The sequence below is a fragment of the Mirounga angustirostris genome, unplaced genomic scaffold, assembly GCF_029215605.1.
Source record: "Mirounga angustirostris isolate CCGP_5_RB_7025 unplaced genomic scaffold, mMirAng1.0.hap1 SCAF_10, whole genome shotgun sequence".
NCBI classification, from domain to species: Eukaryota; Metazoa; Chordata; class Mammalia; order Carnivora; family Phocidae; genus Mirounga; species Mirounga angustirostris.
The window spans coordinates 108,654,527-108,673,257 of record NW_026991718.1 but is presented as its reverse complement, the minus strand read 5'-3'; the positions used below and the strand labels follow the sequence as shown (position 1 = coordinate 108,673,257).

Sequence of the window (18,731 nt, the reverse complement as noted above, 5' to 3'; positions counted from 1 at the left end):
CTAAAAACATTTATTAATGTTGACCTTCAGGGGCGCCTGGGTGGCTCAGTCGTTAAGCGTCTGCCTTCGGCTCAGGTCATGATCCCAGCGTCTTGGGATTGAGCCCTGCATCAGGCTCCCTGCTCAGCGGGAAGCCTACTTCTCCCTCTCCCACTCCCCCTGCTTGTGTTCCCTCTCTCCTGTGTCTTTCTTTGTCAAATAAATAAAATCTTAAAAAAAAATGTTGACCTTCATATAAATCATACGGTATGTATTTTTTCATGTCTGGTTTCTTTTGCTCAGTTTATTTGCATTTTTCATTTAGGATTATAAACATCTTGCCTAATTGCCATTAGTGTATGCTTCATCTGTTATTTTTGGATAAACTTTAAAGATAGCCACAAACTGTAAGTTCACACAAGGGAGTGAAGACACATATACTTATTTAAGAGGACAAAAAGCCTTCTAGTAACTTACTGGAATTTTACTGAATCTGTGCCTTTTGGTTACTGTAAGGCAGAGAGTGGCTGAACTTCTCAGGAATTCAGGCTCTATCATTTTTTTAAGCTGTGAGCGTCTGGTTAAGTTGCCTCAACATCCCAGTGTTGCTGGGAAGATTAAATGACATGTAAAGGCACTCTGTACACTGTAAACAAACAAACAAACAAACAAACAAACTACACACGTATTTCAGGTGTTGTTTTGCTATTGGGGTTCACCTTGGCAGTCTTGGATAATGAGGATGATGATTTTTGATTTTTCCGGATGATCTAGCAGAACTCACAGACTTGAATGAAAGCTCCCTCAGGTCAAGGAGGACCAGACTGATGGGGGGTAGAAAGAAAGATGGGCCACACTGGGTGCTGAGATTTAGAAGACTAGCTTCAGGTGTTCTTGGTTCTTGTAGGATCCATCTGGGTGGCTTCTTGCAGGAGCTGGAATTTCCAGAATTTGGGTATAGGGTTTCCAGAGTTATTCCTACAGTGAGGGGAGCTAGTTTGGAGTGAGCATAATTTTGTTCAACAAGCAAGAGAGAAGCTCATCTATCTTGTTCAGGACTAGCACTCATTACGAGAAGGGTGAAGAAAATGAGGGCTATCACCCAAGGGGCATTACAGTGTCCTGGGGGAGGCACTTATGAGTAATTAGCAAGCAACCTGGGGTTAAACTTGATGGAGTGAGGGAGTGCGTTGAGGGTACCGAAAAAGGCAGGATCATTTCAGGCTGGGGTAACCTTTGGAGAAGGGTGGTTGGAAGGGCCTTTGGTAGGTGTGAGTGGTCAGTATCTCAGGCCTGGAGGTGACTATGTTGTCTGCACCCCACCCCCCCACGCCCAAAGGGAAGAAGATGATTAACGCGCGCGCACGCGCACACCCCTAACAACACAGGCTCCAAGGCAGCCGCCAAATCCTTCTATGTCCCCCCAGTGCGCCGCACAGAAAAGGAGTCCAGACTGTCCTTCAAAAAGCCAACCCTACTCCCCGGCTCCCACACCCCCTCCTTCAGCACAGGAGGGTGGCGAAGGATTTATAACCCACCTCTTTCTTCCAGTTGCCATGGAGACCAGCCCCAGTCCTTTCATTCCTTCTGGTACCGGGAACATTTCTCCAACGCAGGCGGAATGGAGGGGGCTTAGCCCAAATACGCTCGTGGCAGTGCTGGGGGACTGCGTGGTGGTAAAAAATACAGCGCGGAGGGGCTGGCGGCCTCGACGGCAGCGGCGGAACGAGGCCAAGGGACAAAGGCTAAGGTCAGCCGCGGTTCAAGCCCTTCTCTTTGCCAAAGACTGGCAGCCAGACGCTGGGGGGGCACAGTGCTGGGCTGGAGGAGGGTGCGGGCCGGGAAAGGCCGGACGCAGCAGCGTGGCGGGACGCTGGGCTGGGGAGCGGACCTGTCCACCTGTGCGGCCGGGTGCTGCGGCCCCTCCACCCACACGTCCATTGGGCGGTGCCGCCATCACTGTCCCCCAGCAACACCGCCTTCTCCGCGGCTAAGCCCGGATCCCCTCCCCCGCCACTCTCCGCCCCGCTCCGTCCTGGGAGCCTTTCATTGGACGGAGGCGCGGTCGATCCGCCTCGAGTGAGAGAGACGATTGGACGCGAGGCCTTCGGGCCGCCCCCAGCCTATTTGGATTGGCTTGCCGCGCGTTGGCGCAACGGAAGAGGCGGCCGGCGGAGGGTGCGCCTCTGCTTGAGCTGGACTGCCGCGGAGGAGGCGACGAGGGGTCCGGCGCTGGGGGGCTGGCTCGGGCGGCAGCGGTGGCTGCTGCGGATGGGAGCGGGCCGGCTCGGCGTGCCCATGGAACGCCACGGCAGAGCGTCCGACACCTCCGCCTCGTCGGCGGGGGAGCCGGCGCCCGTAGGGCCTGATGGGCGGCGGCGGGAGCTGCTGCGGTGCCGGGCGAGCAGCGCGTCGGAGCCCCCCGTCGGGGCCTCGGCTTCGGCGGAGGGCGTCAGACGAAGCCGGCCCGGCTCCTACAGTGGCGCCCCCTCGGCCTCCCGCCAGCGCGTCGAAAGCCTTAGGAAGAAGCGGCAGCGTAAGTGCCCGGCGGGTTGTCCTCGCGGCTCGCCCTGCCCCCATCCGGCCCGGCCGCCGTTTTTCCCGCGCGCTCGCGCGGGGACAGTGCCCCCGCACGGTGGTCCCAGGTTGGTGCATGGGCTGACAGCCGACTGGAGGCCTCGGGTCCAAGCTCGGGGGATCGGGGTTCGGCCCCCGCGTAGCCCTCGCTCGCAGTGGTCCGCGCTTTCCGGTTGTGGGAGTGGAGGGTCTTTACCCAGAACCCTTTCTCCCTCTTTTCAGCTCCTTGGGTATTCTTTGCCCACGAGTCAGGTGATTTCATCCTCGAGGAGGCTTCTTTTGACTCTTTCCCACCGCCTCCCCTCCCCCTAAATCCTTTGAATCACCAATGTGTGTCTTCCGTGGGTTTCCAGAGAGCTGTCCAAGACGTTAAATCCCTTTAATCTGGAGATTTCGGGCTTCCTGGAAAATGGTTGACTGGCCCTTGAGTTGCTGCAGGCCTAAAACTGGATTCTGCCTTTCTTCCCGTGAGAATTCGGGTCATCTCTCACCGAGATATTTCCTCTGTTTTCTTTGCATCTGTTTGCTGATACGATTGAGGACTAGCATTGTGGGCATGGAGGCTTTTTCTTTTGATGGAATCTCGCCTTAGCAGTTGCACATGCTCTTTTCGGAGAATCGGTTTCTCCATTTTATTATCAGCCTTCTTTTTCTGCGTTGTGACCTAGTACAGATTATTTCCCCCCCTTTACAGGTCTTCAGTTCAGGTCCTCTGTCTGGCAGCCATTGCTACTGTTGAAAGTATCCACTGTCTTAATACTCTAATATGAGCTTTATCATATAGTGACATTTTACATACGGTTAGATATTTTTTTCCTTGTCGTTGCCAGATTTCTCTTGCAGGAAGTCCGCTTGTTCTAAATGCAGATTATGAGAATAAGGGAAAGTGGCAGGATGAGTGTGAGGTCTTTCTTTATTGGACAGTCTTGTACCTTAGCCCACCCACCTGGTTGCTTTACCTCTATTTTCTGTGATTTGGATGATTAAATGTTAAATGTAGCTCTCTTTCCACTATGAAAAGTTTGGGAGTCTCAGTTATTTTGTCTTTTTCTATCTTCTTGAAAGAAATTTGAAAAACAGATTAACTGCTCTCAGCCTATACCATTTCTAGAGCCAGTTACCTGGTTTATGTTTTATCTGAGAAGCATCTAGTTCTTAAGCAGTGGACAATATTCGTTCCTTAATGGTTTTGTACTACATTGTTAGAGATGGATGTAAATTCCAGGGATTCAGCAAATAAGAACCCCAGCCATGTAGCCAACCGTTTTTGGCCATTGGCCATAAGGATTCTAAATAAGTATTGTATTTTGGGTGTTTGCAGGGGTCAGGCACTCTTCTTAAAATTTTTAGACAATCTTCTGAGAGCTTTAATAACTTATTAGTACTCTTAACTCTGAGGTGGGTGGTAGTATTCTGTTTTACAGGTGAGAAAACTGGGGCACATTTGCCTTGTGTAAAATGGCTTGGGAGTGGTGGAATAGAAATGTAAATTCAGGAAGTCCAGCTTCATACATTCTCTTAACCATTGTGCTTTATTGAATTGTTTATATTCGGTTAGCTTGTCTTCATTGCTCTGAGTCCAAGCATAATTTCCATCTTTGTGTTTAAGGCTTAATTGAGGTGAAAATTTCTAGCTAATGTGGAAGTACTTACAAATTGTGAGCATAAAAATGACCTTGGGAGTTAAAAATGCAGATTCCTGGGGTCAGCTCTTTATTTTTTTGAATCAGAATCTGGAGAGGGTTGCATTTTAAAACTGCTTATATCATTTAGGTACAGGTGGCTCAGAGACAGCTCTGGAAAACTCTGGTTTAAACTGTAATGGGGGGTAGGGGTGGTATGTAAGGTGGTTTGGAGATGTCTTTTAAGGACCAAAGACATTCATGTTGTAGGGCTTATTTTTTGTTTTTATGTTTGATGCTTGTCATGGTCCCCTTTCCTGCTTTCTCTGATAAATCATGAAAAGCCATCTCAGGTAATGAGACCTGCCAAAGAAACAAGGTATTGTTCTTCCATTTGTTTTTTCTTTTACTATCCAGGGGTGCAACGTTTCGATGGAGAGGCAGCCTGTTGATTGCTGAACCCTTCAAGGATGGCTTTAACTTTGAGAGAATTCAATGAAGACTAAATCTCTGTATTTATCTATATTGGGGAAGTTGGGTATAGGGTGGTGCCACCTTTCTTTTGAGGTTAGCAAGCCTCATTCTGATGTCCTTATACTACTTGTCTAAAGGGAGGAGACTAGTCATCATTTGAAACAAGAAGGAGCTACTCAGTTTATTTTAGGAATTCTTGTGGCCCTGATTATAGTCCTGTTCTGCTACACATGTTCCCTAGAGCAGTGTGATTCTCAAGCCTGTTCTCTACACAGGCATTAGGGATGAGGCTAGGCATGTCTGTGTTTAAGGAAGTTCTTCAGAAGTTTTAAATTAGGTGGAGTATGTCTCATAGGATTGAGAGAAATACCAAGTAAAGATTGATTTATTTTTTAAAAAATATTTTATTTATTTATTTGACAGACAAAGCGAGAGAGGGAACACAAGCAGGGGGAGTGGGAGAGGGAGAAGCAGGCTTCCTCCAGAGCAGGGAGCCCGACGCAGGGCTTGATCCCAGGAGCCTGGGATCATGACCTGAGCCGAAGGCAGGCGCTTAACGACTGAGCCACCCAGGCACCCCTAAAGATTGATTTAAATTGATGGAAACAAAGATGCTAATGATGGTTATATAGTGCTTGCTTCTTTATGTTGGACATTGTGCCACATATTTTATAAACGTATCACTTAAGTCTCACAACTATCCTGTGTGGTAGGGTTTTTTTTTTTTTTTTTAAATCCCCAGTTTCCAGATGGGGAAACAATGTCAGTGAAATTTGTCCTTTGTCCAGGGGTGTATTGTGAGTTAATAACGAAGCTGTCTTTCGATTCTAAATGTCTGACTTCAGACTCCATGTTCTTGACTTTCCCCATTTTTGAGTGGGGGAAGGTATGTGCAGTGTAACCAGAGCAGTGGTTCTCACATGGAATCACTCAGAAGCTTAAAAAACCCTTCAGGTCAGCAGAAGGGTCTAAGAAATGCATATGTTTAATTTTTAAAATTTCATTGAGGCATAGTTACATACAGCAAAATATACAGTTTTGACAAATGTATACAGGCATGTAATAAGAGAACATGTATTTTAATCAAGGGTCCCAGATGTACAGCAGATATGTAGGAGGTGTGGGAACCTGGGATGACAGTGCCCTATGGGTGGGGATAGGAGCTGGATCTTTGAAGGTGACTCTCAAGCATGGTGTAACATACCAGGGAAGTCCTTGGGACATGCTTCTTTTGGACTCATACCAGTCATGGAGTATCCTTAAACCGCCATTGATCTAGAAAATAAAGCTTTTGTTTATAGCTTGACAATACTAGCCTGGCAAATGGATTGCTTTTCCTTGGCTTTTGGGGAGCATCAGTATTGGCAGGATGGAATTGGTGCTGGGGCCCTGGGAGACTGTCCTTTATTATGTGCAGTGTTTCATCTTCAGCTGGGGAATTAGGGAAGGCTGCCTGTTAGGAGCTCAGGAAAAAAGATTTCTGTTGCTTTGTAGCCTACTTTTGAGAGAATGGGAGAGGATGCTTTTTAACCTCTTTATCAACTTTAAATCTAAATGACATCAAAGTAAATATGGCCCTTCGTTTTGGTTGTATAACAAATGTGAAGCATTAAGCAGGGCCTAAAAATAGTCCAACTATGTAGCTGTGTAAAATGGTACAGTATGTTATTTTAGGGGCTATATATGTGAATCATGCATTTAGGTAATATGATTGTTCACTGTTGGCATCCCTGCCCTCTTTTTATCTAGGGGGTACCCTAAGCAAGAATTGATGTATGCTATTAAAAATCTTTTGCTTAAACACACATTAAAAGGAGAGAAAAGGAATACAATAGACTTGTAGGCTGTTAAGAGAGGACCTTTATCAGGCAGAAAAGAATAGTTATTTTGAATGGTCATTTAAAAGACCAGTGATGTGCATTGGGCTTAAATTTATAACCTAGTGAGCATTTTTCAAGTTCATATCTTTGGGGTATCTTTAACTTCAGGCACTGTTCTTTCTCAGTTTATTGTGTTGTTTCTCAGTTTATGTCAGCAAGATTGACTAGCATGTGAAAACCCCTTTTCTAAATAATGGCTTAAAGTTTGCTTTCTAAAAGTGGGAGCCATCTTTAGTTTTTAATAGTTTACTAGGTTTCATGTGTTTATATTTCCTGAATATAGAATTTATTATTGAGTCTGCTGGTTTGATAATATATGATATTTTATAGCAGTTAGGGAAGGCTGCCTGTTAGGCAGCCTTTAACTTAGTCCCCAAGTTAAAACTATTAAAGTACCTCTTTTAAGGTGAGGTCAAGGATTGCTGCGTAGACCAGCCTAGAGGTTTGGGTTTGCAATTCTTAACCAGATGTGGTCTGGTAAAGACATAGTTCGTAATGTTGGAAAATTGAGCACACTTTTATAAACCATTTATTTCCTGTTGGAAAGCATTTCAATTGTTGAGACTCATTATGAGACAGACATGGTGCTGCAGATGGTTTTACATAAATAACCTGTGAGGGAGAGTTTAAGTTCTTTCTAGAAATGTGTCCTAAGTCAAGTATGAATTGTCTAGACTGAGTACCTTGAGGCCTTAATATCAGGAAATAGGCTAAGGGTTGTAAATCGACTAAAATATTTGTGAAGATTAGTGGAATGAATCACAAATTAGAAGTGATAAATAGCTGTCCTGTTGGTGAGCTACGAAGACTGATGGATGGTATAGCAAAAGTTCGTTTTTCCATGACTTTTCCAAGCAGCACAGTGTTTTGAACAAGGATTGAAAGCCTATTCCAGTATTCATTATATTATGGTATCTGGGGCAGTCTTGCAGTCAGTGATAGGAATCTAAACCCCTTTGAACAGGCTGAATGTTTAGAAATAACAGAATTCTATGGCCCGACACAATTCTCTCAGCCATTATCAGAGAATATGTGTCTAATGGACCTCCCATGCTTCTCAGTGTTTCTCAGTTTTTGGATATGTAAATGATTTCATGAGTAGTACACAGAAAAATCCTGAAGCCGTTAAAGGCTGTAATAAGCATATGAACTGAGCTTTGCTTAAGACTCCTTATTTTTCTTTATATATTGTTGATCTTCCTGATTATTTTTTATTTTTATTCATGTGAGACAGAGAGAGCATGAGCAGGGGAGAGAGGGAGAGGGAGAAGCAGACTCCCTGCTGAGCAGGGAGCCCGAAGCAGGGCTCGATCCCAGGACCCGAGATCATGACCCGAGCCGAAGGACGTCCAACCATCTGAGCCACCCAGGTGCCCCCTTCCTGATTATTTAAAGTATGATTTTTTTTTAACTGCTTTTTAATTTTCATGTTAACTCAAGAATATGTGTTCTGTGCCCTTAGGGTTGTATAGATACTTGTGGAAAGAGGCTTGTTGAAGGTTTTAGGAAGTCTGGATTTGAGTCCCACCTCTGCCTTTTCTTGACTGGGCCCTTGGGCCCTTTTGCATTTATGTTTTCTTCTCCTTATTGTTGTTTTGTTTTTTTGAGGGGGTGGGTGAGGGGAGGCAGAGAGAGAGAGAATCTTAAGCAAGATGTGTAGGAGGTGTGGGAACCTGGGATGTGTGGGAACCCTGTGCAGAGCTGGACGTGGGGCTCAGTCCCAGGACTCTGAGATCATGACCTGAGCCGAAATCAAGAGTTGGTCGCTTAACTGACTGAGCCATCCAGGCACCCCTACACTTCCATTTCTTAATCAGAAGTGGGATGATTATAGTAGTTGCCTTATATGGTTATTGCAAGCATTAAATAAGCTTATACAGTCAAGTGCCTAATATAGTGCTTGGCTGTTAATAGATGATCATTTAAAATATAATAGCCATATATTAATGTTTCCGTTTTTTAATCTAAGGAAATGGGAGTAAAGCTTAATTTAAAGCTTAATTTAGGGACCAATCTTCTGTTGGTCTTAGATCTGTCCACATCTTCAGATTCCAGTACTATTGATGTGATATGTTTGTTGGTAGAGCGCTGTGTGTCTGCTAACTCGAGGTTGGTGGCGATGGTTAAAAGAATGGTGTTGCAGGTAGGAAAATAGGAATCAAATCTCCTTGCTTCCATCATATCCAGTGCTGTTGCATTGTTGTGTGCTTGAGTGAAGAAACTTTTCCTGTAGATGCCAGGGACAGACTTTTCATGACTTGTGCCAGGTTGGGTTAGGCCTGCCACTGACAATGGAACTTTTGTAGGTGTAAAAAAAAGTTCAGGACTATCCCTGGGACCCAGGTGGAATGGCTGCTCTTCTCTTTAGAATTGCATTGACACTGTTAGATTAACTTGGGCGCCTCTGTGTAGTGAACATTTTAAACATTAAAATTGTATATTGTCCATTTGTACAAAATTCTATTACTTGCACAGTCTCTGGTTATATGCTTAAAGATTTACTTATTTGAGAGAAAGAGGCTCTAGTGAGCGCTGTGACATAGGGGGCTAGAGGGGGCAGGGGCAGAGGGAGAGGGGAAGAGACAGGGAGAGAAACAGACTCCCTGCTGAGTGGGGAGACTGACAGGGGGCTCAGTCTCATGACCCTGAAATCATGACCTGAGCTGAAATCAAGAGTCTCTTAATTGACTGAGCCACCCAGGTGCCCTATATACTCCTTTATCTTTGTTCTTTTCTTTTTTCTTCTCTTTTCTTTTTTCTTCTCTTCCCTCCCTCCCTTCCTCTCCCCTCCCCTCCCCTCATAAGGAAAAGTTGCATCTTCTTTTTCTTGGATATACTTAACAGAGATTTGTCTGTTTTAATGACTTTTTCAAAGCTTAATTTTATTCATCAGCTCTACTGTGGCTTTGCTCATGATGATGATGATGATTTTCTAAGTTCATTTACATCTTGCTTTTATTTTTAATAATGCCCTTCTGCTTGGGGCGCTTGAGTGGTGCAGTTGGTTGAGTGTCTGACTCCTGCTTTCAGCTCGGGTCGTGATCTCAGGGTCATGAGATCAAGCCCTGTGCCTGGCTCTGTGCTCAGCATGGAGTCTGCTTGAGATTCTCTTTCCCTTTCCCTTTGCCCCCCCACTCATGTGCATGTGCTCTCGCTCTCTCAAATAAATGAATAACGCCTTAAAAAATAATTCCCTTCTGCTTATTTTGGGTCTGTTTTATTCTTTTTCTAGTATTTCACTCTATGTGAGATTCCCTTTTATTTAGGTTTCTTCCTTTTTTAATCCATTTGATAAACATTTAAGCCTAGAAGTTTACCTTTGGATACCACCTTGGGTATATTCTATTGATTTTGATACATACTGTTCTTATTGTCATTCATTTAAAAATTTTGTTTTGATTTCCTCTTTAATTTCAGAGTTAAAAGAAGTGGGTTTAGAAGTTCCCAGGTGGAGAGATTTACTTTGTGTTTGTTGGATTAATTTATAATGTTGAAGTATCGTGTAAAGTGAATGTTCTTTGGAAGCTGAGGTCCTTTAAGCTTGTGCAGTTAATTTTTTGTATGGTTTATGGGTATTTGAAAGGAAAGTATATTTGTTTTTTTGATACAAAGTTAGTTATGTTTCATAGATCCACTTTATTATTTTGATAGTCAAAACTTCTGTATACCTTTATTTTATGTATGTGTGTGTGTGTGTACAAATTTCTGTGTCATTCTCAAGTTATTGTGTAGATTTATCAATTTCTCTTTGTTAATATTTTTGAAGCATTTGTTAGGATCCTGTCAATTCTATTTCTTTTATGCGCATGATATTTCTTTTTGTTCTCTTTTAATGCTTTTTGTTTGCTTGAATTCTGTTTAGTGTGCTTGTATTTACTTTCTTTTAACATTTGCTTAATACAGTGGAGTAGCATTGTTCAGGCATTCATTTTGCTTACCCAAATTCAGATAAGTCAATAAATGGTGCCAGTGATTCTACCAACAAATTGGTCAGTGAATATATAATTGCAAGTGAGTATAGGATGGGAGTTGTGAATCCTATTTCCTTGGTAGATTGCTGTTTGGAGGGGCACATCTCATGTTAGCGTTAAATGCAGTGCTTGTCTTGAAACATAAGGTTTGACTTTAACTATACCATGGTTCCTAAATGTAAGTCACCTGGTATATCAGTCTCCAGTGAGGTGCTTAAGATTTTGATATGAGCACTTTTGACTGAATGCTGTTTTCATCTTAAAGCATGATGGGACTCTGTTGTGGGTGTTTTGCCATTTATTTACCATTAGTCTACTTGTTATCTAAAATGTATCTTTTTATATGAGCATATAATTGAATTTTCTCTTTAGAAGGGAAATGTGACCAATTTGTGATTACTGATATGTTTGTGTTCATTGTTTTTAAGATTTTATTTATTTGAGAGAGAGCATAGGGGGTGCGGCAGAGGGAGAAGCAGACTCCCTGCTGAGCTGGGAGGATGCTGAGCTGGGAGCCCAATGCGGGGCCCAATCCCAGGACCCAGAGATCATAACCTGAGCCAAAGGCAGACGCTTAACCGGCCCCATTCCTATCATTTTTTTTGTTTTGTACTTGCCATATATATATATATATTTTTGTTGTTGTTGTTGTTTTGTTTTTGAACTGATTTTTTTTTTTTTCCATAGTTGTTTGAAGGTCATATGTTCATTTTTTTTCTTCTGGAGTTACCTGTGAATTTTGATGAGTTTAAACTGTCACTTTAGGCGCCTGGGTGGCTCAGTTGGTTGGGCGACTGCCTTTGGCTCAGGTCGTAATCCTGGAGTCCCGGGATCGAGTCCCACATCGGGCTCCCTGCTCAGCAGGGAGTCTGCTTCTCCCTCTGACCCTCCTCCCTCTCATGCTCTTTGTCTCTCATTCTCTCTCGCAAATAAATAAAATCTTAAAAAAAAATAAAAAAAATAAACTGTCACTTTATTCCTCTTATTTAGAATTAAACAGAATCTGTATCTTCTTCCCCCAGCAAGACAGACTGCAGTTTGCTTCACTTCCCTCTCCTTTCTCTTCCCTCAACTTCCTGTGTTGAAATCACGTATTTTAGTTCCAGATTGCTGAATTTTTGAAAGTCACATGTATTGCTGCTTCCTTTGCTTATCATTGTTTCTTAACGCTCATACCTTCTTGGACGCTTTTTAAATTATTTTGGAATGCATTTACTGATTATTTCAGAGAAGGTTTTTGAGTAGTAAACATTGAGTTCTTTCATGTGTGAAAATTTCTTTTGCATTCCTCCTTGAAAGCTGATTTGGCTGGATATGTTTCAAAATCATTTTCCTTATAACTTGGAAGCCAGTGCTCCATTGTCTTCTAGCATCTATGTCGCTGATGAAAAATCTAATTCCACCTTTGTGTGATTTATGTATCTTTGTAGGAATTCAGTTGTTTTCTTTGAAAGGTGTTTTTTTTTTTTTATGTTCAGTTAGCATATAGTACATCATTAGTTTTTGATGTAGTGTTCAACGATTCATTAGTTGTGTATAACACCCAGTGCTCATCACCACACGTGCCCTCCTTAATACCTATCACCCATTTACCCCATCCCCCCACCCCCTCCCTTCTGTAACCCTCACTTTGGTTCCTGGGGTCCAGAGTCTCTCATGGTTTGTCTCCTTCTCTGATTTCTTCCCATTCAGTTTTCCCTCCCTTCCGCTGTGGTCCTCTGCACTATTCCTTGTGTTCCACATATGAGTGAAACCATCTGATAATTGTCTTTGTCTGCTTGACTTATTTTACTTAGCGTAATCCCCTCCAGTTCCATCCATGTCCATGCAATCTTTGGAAGTCTTTTTTTTTTTTTTTTTTTTTTAAAGATTTTATTTATTTATTTATTTGAGACAGAGAGAATGAGATAGAGAGAGCATGAGAGGGAGGAGGGTCAGAGGGAGAAGCAGACTCCCTGCCGAGCAGGGAGCCCGATGCGGGACTCGATCCAGGGACTCCAGGATCATGACCTGAGCCGAAGGCAGTCGCTTAACCAACTGAGCCACCCAGGCGCCCCTCTTTGGAAGTCTTTAGGATTTCTTGACATTTATTAAAAAAATTTTCTTAAAAGATTTTACTGGATTTTTTTTTTTAAAGATTTTATTTATTTATTTGACAGAGAGCGAGCGAGCGAGAAATACAAGTAGGGGGAGTGTGAGAGGGAGAAGCAGTCTTCCCGCACAGAGCGGGGAGCCCAATGCGGGGCTCGATCCCAGGACCCTGGGATCATGACCCGAGCTGAAGGCAGATGCTTAACGACTGAGCCACCCAGGCGCCCCTTTACTGAATTGAGAGAGAGAGCAAGAGAACAAGAAGGGGAGGGGCAGAGGGAAAGGGATGAGTAGACTCCCTGCTGAGTGGGGAGCCTGACATGGGGCTTGATCATGACCTGAGCAGAAGGCAGCCACTTAGCCTACTCAGCCACCCAGGTGCCTTGGATTTCTTGACATTTCAATAGCGTGTGTCTAAGTCTGCCCTTTCTCCACTAATTGGTTCTGCTTAACACTTAGTGAACCTGATGATTTATGTCTTCCTCCCCTTTCTCCCCCAGGAAATTTCTGGGACTCAGAGAAGGTAGATATTGGACTTTCTAGTTGTGTATTTCTATATATATATAGATATATCTATCTATCTATAGATATATCTACTTTTCCTTCATACTTGAGAGGCATTTTGGGAGAATTTCTTACTTTTGTTTTCCATTTATTTTTTCTGTGCCCATTTTGCTGTTAAATATATTGGTTGAGCTTTATTTTGGAAATGAATTTGTTCCTTTTTTTCTTTTATAAAACTTTATTGAGGTATAATTTACACACAAGCAACTGCACCTATTTAAAGTGTACAATTCCATGCATTTTGACAGATACATATGCCCATGAAGCTTTCCCCTCACCTCCAGCAATCAAGATTTGGGTTACTACAGAAAGTTTTCTCCTGCCCCTGTCCAGTCCTTCCCTCCCTTCCTCCCCGAGCCAACAATATAATTCCTATCAGATGCAGAAATGATTGCTTTGTATCTCTTAGGGTTTCATATAAATGGAATCCTATAGTATGTAGCCTGTTGTGCAGGCTTCTTTTACTCAGCCTATTTTTGGATTCATCTGTGTTAAGTATAGTTTGTCCCTTTCCCCCCTTTTTTGAAAGCTTCACCCCCCCCACTAAGAAATTAACATTGATACAATTCACAGACTTGACTTAGATTTCACCAGTTTTACATAAACTCTTTGTGTATGCATACTTAGTTCTGTATGATTTTATCACATGTAGATTCTTGCAGTCACAACCACAGGTGGCAATCGTTTCTTCATTTCTGAGTTTTGCTTGCGGTAGCTTATTTATTTTTCATGGATGAGATCTCACTTTACCTCTGAGGATATTTATGATTATTATTTTTTTAAAGATTTTATTTATTTATTTATTTGAGAGAGAGAGAGCACATGAGAGGGGGGAGGGTCAGAGGGAGAAGCAGACTCCCTGCTGAGCAGGGGGCCGGATGTGGGACTTGATGCTGGGGCTCCAGGAGCCTGACCCGAGCTGAAGGCAGTCGCTTAACCAACTGAGCCACACAGGCGCCCCTGTGATTATTTTTAAGTCTCCTGTTTGTTCCTGCAGTTCTTTCTTCAGATGTTTAGTTTCTCATTTTTGTGGTATAGATCTCCCTTTTGGTGATTCTAATTTGTAAAGTGTTCATCTCTGTTTTGAGGATTGCTGTTCTGTCAGTGGATGCAGTGTCTCTTTACCAGTCTCTCAGAATGGATTGTAGGGATATATGGCCAGGTGTGGGGGCTCCTCATTTCTTCTGAGGGATAGTAGCTACTTGGGTGCCATCCTGACTCTTTGGCTTAAGTGCTTGGTTTAGTGAAGACTTTGCTTCTGATAGTGGGGGGTGGGGCGGGATAGGCAGAGGGGGCTAAGTGGTTGGTCTGTCCAGTTGCGCCAGACGCATTCCCCACCAGATCACCCATGACCACCAGAGCCTGCTCCTGTTTCCCCATGCAGCTACCCCTATGTACAGCTTGATGGAGCACCTCTATAATCCCAGTGTTCATAGCTACTCCCAGTTTTTATACAATTCTTCTTTTGAGGGTTCTGGACAGTTACTGCCTCTGTCAACCTAGTTCTGCTGATCATATCATTTCTTGTTTCCCAGAACTATCATGGAAAATAACATATAGGTAAACCTCTATCTTTAGTCATTTCTGTGATCTAAGCTGGGAGGGCAAGTCATGCATGTCTGTGCAGTCCATCTTCATCTGATCTCCCGAAGCCATTTTTTTGGAAGTATTTTTTGGGAACAGCTATAAGTCTGAAATGTCTGTTCCATTAAAGTCCTTTGAAACCTTTTATTTTGGGGACATCAGGTTTTGAGGGACAAATTGACTACTGGAGCTTACATCTTACATGGATTGGGAATTTCCTGTACCCCTAGTTTGCGTACTAAACTGGAGCTCTGAAAAGTTGCAACATTTTTTTCTTTTTCTTTTTTTTAAGATTTTATTTCTTTTTTCTTTCTTTTTTTTTTTTGAAAGATTTTATTTATTTATTTGACAGAGAGAGACACAACGAGAGAGGGAACACAAGCAGGGGGAGTGGGAGAGGGAGAAGCAGGCTTCCCACGGAGCAGGGAGCCTGATGTGGGGCTCGATCCCAGGAGCCTGGGATCATGACCTGAGCTGAAGGCAGACGCTTAGCGACTGAGCCACCTAGGCACCCTTTTCTTTTTTCTTTTAAAAATTTTATTTATTTGAGAGAGTGAGGGAGAGAGAGAGAGAGAGAGCGTGCACACAGAAGCCGGGGGGAGGGGCAGAGGAAGTGGGAGAAGCAGACTCCCTGCTGACCTGGGGCTTGATCCCAGCACCCTAGGATCAGGACCTGAGCTGAAGGCAGATGCTTAACCGACTGAGCCACCCAGGCAGCCCTCAATATTTCTTTCTTTTCTTTTCTTTTTTAAAAATTTTATTTATTTATTTGACAGAGAGAGAGTGGCAGAGGGAGAGGGAGAGGGAGAAGCAGGCTCCCCGTTGAGCAGGGAGCCCAATGTGGGATTCGATCCCAGGACCCTGAGATCATGACTTGGGCCAAAGGCAGATGCTTAACTGACTGAGCCACCCAGGTGCCCCTCAACATTTCTTATTTAAGCCAAGGGGAAGGATATAGATTTTCATTCTCAATCTTTCTTTTTTTTTCCCCCAGAGTTGAGGTTCAGGGGTAGTCACTTTGTTGTTTTTTAATATTTCATAGTATAGTTTGGGCTTATCTGTTCAGTAGGGTTGGGTTGGGTTGGCCCAGTATTCTGATTTTTTTTTTTTTAATATGTTTTTCCAAATCAGAATCCTGTTTCTTTTTCCAAACCCCTTTTTGTATTTATAGTCCTTGGAAACCTCAAGATATGAAAAAGTTGGTAATCTAGTATATATATGTTTAGTTTTCAGAAAAAAGTTGTTCTGACTTTTTTTTTCTTTCTCCATTTAGTTTTTCCGTGGTTTGGCTTGGATATTGGTGGAACCCTGGTCAAGCTGGTTTATTTTGAACCCAAAGACATCACTGCCGAAGAAGAAGAGGAAGAGGTGGAAAGTCTTAAAAGCATTCGGAAGTACCTGACCTCCAATGTGGCTTACGGGTCCACAGGTATTCGGGATGTGCACCTGGAGTTGAAGGACCTGACTCTGTGTGGACGCAAGGGCAATCTGCACTTTATACGCTTTCCCACTCATGACATGCCTGCTTTCATTCAGATGGGCAGAGATAAAAACTTCTCGAGCCTCCACACTGTCTTTTGTGCCACTGGAGGTGGAGCGTACAAATTTGAGCAGGATTTCCTCACAGTATGTATTTTTTAGCTTATATACAATTTATGGTAATCTGATTTTTTTTTAAAGATTTATTTATTTGAGAGAGAGCAGGTGGGGTGTGTGAGCGTGTGTGGAGGGGGGCAGAGGGAGAGGGAGAATCTTCAGGCAGACTCCCAGCTGAGCACAAAGCCTGACATGGGACTGGATCCCACGACCCATGACCCATGACATCATGACCTGAGCAGGAACCAAGAGTCGGGCACTCAACCACTGAGCCACCCAGGTGTCCTGGTAATCTGATTGTTAAAAATAATACCAATAGCAAGTGGTGGAATCATTTCTGTTTCTAATAGAACTTGAATTTTCTTGAGTCCGATTAAGATTAGATAGATGTAAGTGAGTGGTAGTCAGGAGTTAGCCATCTAGAGATTGTTGTGGAGTTTACTTTTTGCCCAGTTCAGATAAGTTGATGAGGATCAACCACCATAGCATTTTGTTGTTCTTCTAGTGTTGAAAAAATAGCAAAGCTGTGATAAGCAGACTGAAGAATTACCTATGAGGAACAGGTCATTAAATCTTGAACAGTGAGGGGCATCTGGCTGGCTCAGTTGGAAGAGCATGCAACTCCTGATCTTGGGGTTCTGAGTTTGAGCCCCATGTTGGGTGTAGAGATTACTATAAAAAAAACCTCTTGAACAATGAGATTGAAAAATAATTTTGGGGAGTTTGGCTGGCTCAGTTGGTGGAACATATGACTCTTGATCTCAGGGTTGTGAGTTCAAGCCCCATGCTAGGCATGGAGCCTACTTAAAAAAAATAATAGGGCGCCTGGGTGGCTCAGTTGGTTAAGCTTCTGCCTTTGGCTCAGGTCATGATCTGGGGTCCTGGGATCGAGCCCCGAGTCGGGCTCCCTGCTCAGTGGGGAGTCTGCTTCTCCCTCTTCCTGCCCCCTGCTCTTGTTCTCTCTCTCTCCTTCTCTCAAATAAATAAATAAATAAATAAATAAACCTTTTAAAAAATAATTTAAGAAAAATTTTGAAAATGTCATTTCATGTCATAAAATTGTTTCTCATCTCGTTTACCACATAATTTCTCCTGTTCCCCTCTGTTGTTTCTTGGCAAGTTTACTATTTAAAAAAAACAAGGAACTCTGGTCCAAAGCAGTGGCTTTTTGGTCTCAGGGCTGGTTGGAAATGGTTAACAGCGGAGCCTTCTCTCCCCAAATGCCTTCTGGTGCGTACCGTGCTGTGCTCTTGTAATAGGAGTCTCTGAATCATGTGTGGACACTGGGGGAGTGCCAGTGGGTACCCGCTTTTGTTTTCATTTGGTCAACACTGTGCAGAGTCGAGGCTAGGTCCTTTGCGGTGGATGTGGGGGTGAGGGGGTAGGTGGGAGAGTGGACAATGAGTTGGCCAGGACCTGGACCTTCAGGGGGCAGTATAGATTGAAAATACCTTCAGTGACCCTGTTTTTAATGTCACTAATGAGAATGTTATTCTAGAGATTCTGCCTTTGCCTTCGTCAGTTTACCTGTGTTTCCTCCATGTGTCATTGTATGGTTTGTGACCTTATCCTCTTTCTCTGTTTTCTGTCTGCTGACTTTCTCTTATCACTGACCATAATTGACATGATTTTTTTTAAGCAAGTTTCTATATTCTTTGCTTGAATTTCTTTTGGTTGTTGGTTTTCAGTGGTTTCTCTTCCACACGTGAGTAAAAGGGGAAGTGTAGCTGGAGGAGAGACGGTCCCCTCTTTTGCGGAAGCTGCATGGTGGACTCTGGATCATAACTGATAGGTAACAGAGAAATCTTTTTGCTGGGACCCTGTAGAGGTGCCCTTTGGAACATATTTGAAAATCATTCAGGTTGTTACCAGAGGTTCAGCATTGTGTGGTAATTTAAGGGGAAGGTGCAAAGTGCATTTTAGACCTCGGGAGTTGGTTCTTAGGCTGTCGGGGTTTCTCATCTATATGCATGCAACCTGTGCTGTACTTGAAAATTGTAGGAAAATGAGATGCCCATCAAATGCTGTTTGTGCATTAGGAGTGACTAGTATTTAATAAACCACAGTGAAATATTTTAAAAAATACTGAGTTTACCCTGTTTCTTTTTTAATGCAAATCAGATTTCTGAACATACTGGGTTTGCTTGTTGGTGCAGCACGTACATTATGAATACCTTGCGTTTAGTGAAATTAGCTGTGCATTCGGTCATTCTCCATTTAGAGGTGGGGATTCATTAGGAATTAGCAGGGCACTTCAGGATGACAGGAATTATAGGAAGGAAAAGGCGAGCAACGGCTTGGGCCCCCGTAGACCACGAGTGGAAAGTGATGAAAAGTTCCAAGTGGAAATGCCAGCACTTGAGATCTCGTGTCAGGAAGTCAGTTTTGAATTC

At 43.3% G+C, this 18,731-nt stretch overlaps 1 protein-coding gene across 5 annotated transcripts in view; it reads left to right on the top strand.

The window, feature by feature from the left end:
- Nucleotides 1-2,144: 2,144 nt before the first annotated feature.
- The window catches only part of PANK2 (pantothenate kinase 2), a 35,915-nt gene continuing 19,328 nt past the window's right edge, over nucleotides 2,145-18,731 (top strand). For 3 of the 5 annotated variants that reach the window (XR_010405791.1, XR_010405792.1, XM_064572863.1), the window contains exons 1-2: nucleotides 2,606-2,624; nucleotides 16,016-16,368. Coding sequence is in view for 3 of the 5 variants with exons in the window: in XM_064572863.1 (XP_064428933.1) it covers nucleotides 16,261-16,368 (108 nt within the window). In the remaining 2 variants the exon portion in view is untranslated. Of the gene's footprint in view, nucleotides 2,516-2,605; nucleotides 2,625-7,908; nucleotides 7,927-16,015; nucleotides 16,369-18,731 lie in introns of those variants that run through there. The other 2 variants (XM_045885441.3, XM_064572865.1) reach the window with 2 other exon arrangements.